The following is a 5,565-nucleotide window of genomic DNA, read 5'->3' on the forward strand; positions in this document are numbered from 1 at the left end:
TTCCTTTCCTCGCTCTTCCCCTCCTGAGGCCGATCCAATTGGAGAAGAGTCTCCCGCTGCCTCCTCTCCCCATCCCTTCCCTGTGCCATCTGTCCCCAGCACAGTAACAGCTTCACAGCTCTGCGCTGGTGGCGCTTCTGCTGAAGGCCTTTCGTGCACCTCTTAGCTGACGCTCTATTTTTAAGCCTTCTGTCTCCACAGGGACTTGGGGTATCTTCCAAGCTGGTTGCGATCATCAGGGATACAGTTGGAATCCGTTTCGTGTTGCTGCACCAAGCCACATGCACACGTATATGCTCACATGCCTACACGCACGCCGGCTGCCGTGCCAGACTTCGCAGCGCTGTCGCTCTCCCCTGTTCGAAAAGACAGGCGCCCCGTCGGGTAGGACCGAGCTGAGCGCAGCACCTCGCACGAACATCGGTTATTACCCCAGCCGAGGAAGGTAACGTGCTGCAGCCAAGACGATCAACAGCAATTAGCCCTTTTGGGAACTCGACCTGAAATGTTGCAGAGGCTTTTCTGTGCGTGCCGATTGCTCTTCCTCTGGTCCTTTGGAAGTGGTGTGAGTTGGACATGCCAAACCACTGGTCATGTCTGAGCAAAACTTGGTGCCTGGTGTCATTTCCATGAGGCTGGGAGGGCTCAGGGGACTGTCTGTGAATGTTAAAGGCACTTGTGTGCCCGAGCAGCGAACGCACATGCTGTCATTACCTCTGCAATGCCATCTGGCCAGCAGCGATGCAGCTAGAACCAGGGCTGTGCGCAGAAGAACATTTTACAACAGAAAGCAATTAACCGAATAAAGCCCTTTTTAAAATCCAGTAATTAAAAACAGTCCCTCCCCCTTGTTTTCCTTTTAAGCTGAAAGTTGCTGTTTACTCATTTGCTTTACAAAGTGTGCCTTGTTGTGGCTTCAGAAGAAATGAAAGTTTGAAGTGGTTAGAGAAGAAAGGCTTTGGGGCTGGTGCGTTCCAGGCAGGGCGGAGGGGCAGGGGCTCTCCCGCCTGGCTTGTTTGTATTTGTTCTTGTCTACTCACAAGATCGCTAAACACACATTTAACAAGTGGTGAAACTGTCTACCAGCCTGATCTCTCCCAAGGTTCATGAGAAGAGGCCTGGCACATTAGCATTGCTGGGGGAAGGGGAGGGGGAGCGCAGGCCCTTTGAAGGGTTGGTGTTTTGGGGCTGAGCAAGGGAAGGGCTCCTGGTGCGGGCCAAGTCCCAAACAAAGGCATTGTGTTCCCTGGAGCCCTGGGGGACGGCCAGGGCCCAGCTTCATCAGGGATCGGTTTTCTCATTCCAGCTCCTCTTGTCTCTTTAGCACGGGTGCAGCCCCGAGGCCATCTGTGGCCTTCCAGCGCCCAGAGGCAGGAGCGGAGCTGGCACCTCCGGGCTCTGCCCCTGACAGCCAGAAGCCACGGAGCCCACCGCAGTTCATGCAGACCGTCCTGTACCGCCGCAGCCCACCTTGGCCACCTCGCCCTCTCCGGGTCCCAGACACGAGAGAGGAGCAGACCTGTGTCCACCAACAGTAAGTTTCTGGGCCCTGCCTGTGCAGCCACAGGGGAGCCCTGACCTTGCTTTGGGCTCCTGGACGAGCCAGCAACCCCAGCTGCCGGCAGGGCTGGTGCAATATTAATTATCCCTCATCACTGCTTCTCTGTAAAGTGAGTGTCCAGTGCGTTAGCATCATTATGGGTGGGGAAACTGAGGCACATCAAGGGCAATCAGGACTAAAACGCTGGTGTCGTCTGATGCTAACCGCCAGGATGCGCTGCCCGTTCTGCAGCAGGAAGGCGATCCCATCCCTGGCTGTCCTCCAGCCCCGCCGGCCTGGGGACGCAGAGACAGAGCCTGGCCTTCACGACTGCGGGTCCCAGTCTTGCCCTGGACATGGGCTCAGGGGAACAAGCACCATCTTACGGGGCAAGAAGCTCTTGCAGAGAGGGCAGCACCTCCGAGGTGTCCCGGCTGCGGGCCCAGCAGGTGCAGCCTCACGGTGCCCCATCCCACGGGGTTTGCACGGTTGCCCAAGCTGAGCCGCATTCCTGGCAGCGGCGGCAGGGCTGGGCGCAGACCTGCCGCCGGGCAATAGGCGTGAGGACACAGCCGGCCGTGCCAGGGCGGCGAGGGTAGCGCTGAGTTTCAGTCGGGCCCCAAGCAGATACAGGATCTGCCCTGTCCCTGCCTGGGGAAGGGTGAGGCCACGGGTTTGTGGGAAAATGTTGTTTTTCCCTCCCCTGGACTGCCCCTAGCAGTCGGCTGGGCCGGCTCTGAATTGCGTGGGCCGGGGAAGTGGGGGGGGGGAGTTAACAATCGTAGTGCCTCTGGCTTGGAGCAGAGCCACGGCAAACAATCCTCTCCTGGCCGTGCTCCAGATCTGACAAAACACGGAGGTGATAGCGTATTCGTACCTACACGCTTTCATCCCAAATCACCTCCCGAAAGCCCTGCGTGATTCTCCCGTCTGTGATGAATCCCTCTGCTTAGCCACAGAACAAGACAGCCTGTCCACAGCGCTGCAGCCAGGAATCCTGTCCAGCATCCCTGCGAGGCCTCTGCTTTTGAAATTACAGCTGTGGATCTGGCAGCCAGTGGTGGGACCTGAGGTTAGGAGGTGATGTTGACTGAAGACGTGCGGACAGGGCATTCCAGGCATGCACGGGGTTAAATCAGAGGTGTCAGTTCACGGGGAGGTAACAGATACGTCCTGCTCCTCCATGCCTCTGGCTTTCCAGAAGCCTTGCCCTCCCTCCCACATTCCAGCTGCTGCAGCTTTTCACAGCTGGCCGCTCTCCGGGGACATTTCCCAGAGCAGAGCAGGAGGGAAGGGAGGGAGCGACCCTGGTCCCAGCACGGGAGAGGGGTTGGCGGCTGGGGTGACCATCACCCCCCCAGGGAACCTTGGGCTGGAAGCCTTCACCCCCAGGAGCAGGCTGGCACAGGCAAACCTGGGCAATCCCAGGTCCCTGGCAGGGATCCACCCTCAGCCCTGGCCCGCAGAGTTTTTCCTGCTGCAGGGAAGGGACATCAATCTTTGCAGCTCCGCTTATGCCTTGGCCTCCGAAGCAGGGTAGCCAATTAGTGCTGGGTGTGATGGATGGCGTAGCCCCGTCCTCGTGACACCCGTCCTCTGGAAACAGCTCCCACCACGGCGAGGCACAACCAGCCATAGCAGGGGGCTGGTTCTCGCCAGGCTCCAGAGTCCCCAAGGGTCTCACAGGGGTCCCGGGGACGGGGACAGGCACTGCAAATGCCTGCTGAGTTCCCAGAGACCATGCAGAAGGGGAAACAGCCCTGAACGCTGGGCCAGGGTTGATAATTCAAGGCTTGGAGAGAGATTTCCTCTAATAATTCCCTGGCTTGGCTGTGGCAAAGCCTGTAGCTCTCTGGGGAAGAGCAGATCGGCTCCGGGCAGAGGTTGGTCACCTCTGCGCTTGGGGCCAGGCTTTGGCACCACAGGAAAGCGTACCGTGGGAACAGCCTGCAGGGGTGCTCGGTGAGCGGCAAGCGGCCGGCAGAATCCCCGTTTCTGCGCTTAGACCCCATCTCCCCTTCCCCGGCATCACCCCGTGTCTGCAGCGGGGTGGGTCTGCCCGCTCCATCCCATGGGCGATGCTTACCGAAACCTGGCTTCCCCCACGCGCAGCTAAGCCCGTTTAATGGGGGTTCAGATGGCCCTCGCAATCCCCCAGGGCTGGCTGGGGGCGATTATAAACGACTCTCCAGGAGCACAGCCTGGAAAACGGATCCGATTACAGGAGAAGTGGGTTTCGGGGGCCCCCGCTCTGTTCATAATGAAGTGTAATCCTAGAAAAACATGTTGCCAATTACACTTCAATTGAACCCAGATAATGATGCTTAGACAAGGCCCAGAAAAGACGGAGTCTGGACAGTGAATTCCTTTCTAATGGAGAAGAAAAGTGTTCCTCCGTGGCAGGTCTGGGCTCCGCTCGGTTCAGGCTCTTTGTGATAGGAGCAAGAGCCTGAAATAATCAATCTCTGGATCCCATTTAAGTGGTTTTATCAGTGGGAAGAGAATTAATCTCTCAAAAACACATGTTTATGGGAAGTTTAGTTTGGAGATGTACGTATTTTTAACTGGAATCACTTTGGAAAGGGAGGAGGAGTGGGTCTCAAAATTGCTAAAATAACACATTTCTAATTCTTCTGGTTCAAAGTAAGTTTTAATTTTGAAATGTAAGCTAACAACAGCTCGGTTTCTTGACAGCTTTTTATAGTGAAAATTAAAACAAAACGTCAAAATTACAGAAACAAAGTGCTATAACCTAAAGCAAATGTTTTATTCTCTCTCTTTTTTTCCTTTTTTTTTGGTTTACAAACACTTCTGCGCCGTCGGGTTTCCAGTCCAATGCAGGATGGCTGGTTCAGGTCTCTCTTGGTTTACTTTGGGAGGGCGGACGGTGAGGTTCGGTCTCAAAAAATGGTCCTGGGGGCCATGCCCTTGCTCAGCCGCTGTGTGCTGGGCTGGGGCAGGCGTGGGTGAAGGGCAGGCAGTAGCTGGCAGTCGGCTTTTTACGGGAGCCGCTTGCGAGGCGCCGGGGGATTGCAGACGTTTCGGGGTTGGCGGGTGCAGCGTGGGTGAGCTGGCAGAGACGGCCGAGGCAGATCGGGAGCACCCTCGCACGGCAGACGGGTGGCCGGGGTGCCTCAGCTGGCCCGAGCCGTGATGGGCCGTTACCGCCGCCACGGTCTTTGCAAAAGGCTTTGGGAAATCCACGTGTGGCCAGATCTCAGCGCTGATTATCTTTTTCAAAATAAAAGGCATTATTTTTGTACTGTGAACCTCCACTTCAGCTCGCTCCCTCCTTCCCTCTCTCTCTCTCCTTCTCTCCCACACGCACACGTTTTTGCTGCCTTGGGGGATTTGAGCAGCGCAGGGCTCTGAAAAACAGACTCCTACCTCCTTCCCGCACGCTCAGGGAAAGCGAGATGCTCCTGAGATGCTGGGCTGGGGGTCAAAGTTTCCAGCGTTATAGAATGAGACAAGAAAACAGCAATTCATCCTAGGGTGGTAAATCCTACAGTTGGGCTCTGGGCAGTTTGTTTTACAGGGTAGGTCTAAAAAAAAATGCCCTGGCAGTGCCATGAGCAGGCACTTGAAGACGTTCCAAGGCTGTGGGAGCGTGGCAGGGGGCCGAGCTCCTGGCGGGACCACCATGGCACTGGTGCCAGGGTGCCGAACCCGTCCCGACGCCTCCGAGCGCGGTGTCACCGCTGCCTTCCCGGCCCTCGGCCCTGGCCACTGATTAATCCCAGGCGAGGGCCTTTTGAGCGGCGTCCTCAAACAGCACCGCGCTTCGAATAAGCTGGTTTCCATCTGAATCATAAGTCTCGAAAAGTGCCTGCGCCGCACAGAGCCGGGCAGACATGTGTGTGCGTGTGGGGCTGGATGTTGATTTTTCCCTGAAACAACTCAAGGCTTTATCAGTCCCATCTCTTTCCCACGGTTTTCTGTTGCCAGTGAGGTCACTGGTCCCTTTAAACTGGGGCTGAGGCCAATGTGCAGCGGGTGGAAGGGGGGCCGTGGGGAGAGGGGGG

At 56.7% G+C, this 5,565-nt stretch overlaps 1 protein-coding gene across 1 annotated transcript in view; it reads left to right on the top strand.

Moving 5' to 3' along the window:
- The window catches only part of HEYL (hes related family bHLH transcription factor with YRPW motif like), a 19,523-nt gene that overhangs the window by 5,359 nt on the left and 8,599 nt on the right, over nt 1–5,565 (top strand). Inside the window, exon 2 of the mRNA XM_009648580.1 lies at nt 1,325–1,534. Coding sequence (XP_009646875.1) covers nt 1,325–1,534 — 210 coding nt within the window. The remainder of the gene's footprint in view (nt 1–1,324; nt 1,535–5,565) is intronic.

This window comes from Egretta garzetta, unplaced genomic scaffold, assembly GCF_000687185.1.
Source record: "Egretta garzetta isolate BGI_Z169 unplaced genomic scaffold, ASM68718v1 scaffold101, whole genome shotgun sequence".
Taxonomy (NCBI): domain Eukaryota; kingdom Metazoa; phylum Chordata; class Aves; order Pelecaniformes; family Ardeidae; genus Egretta; species Egretta garzetta.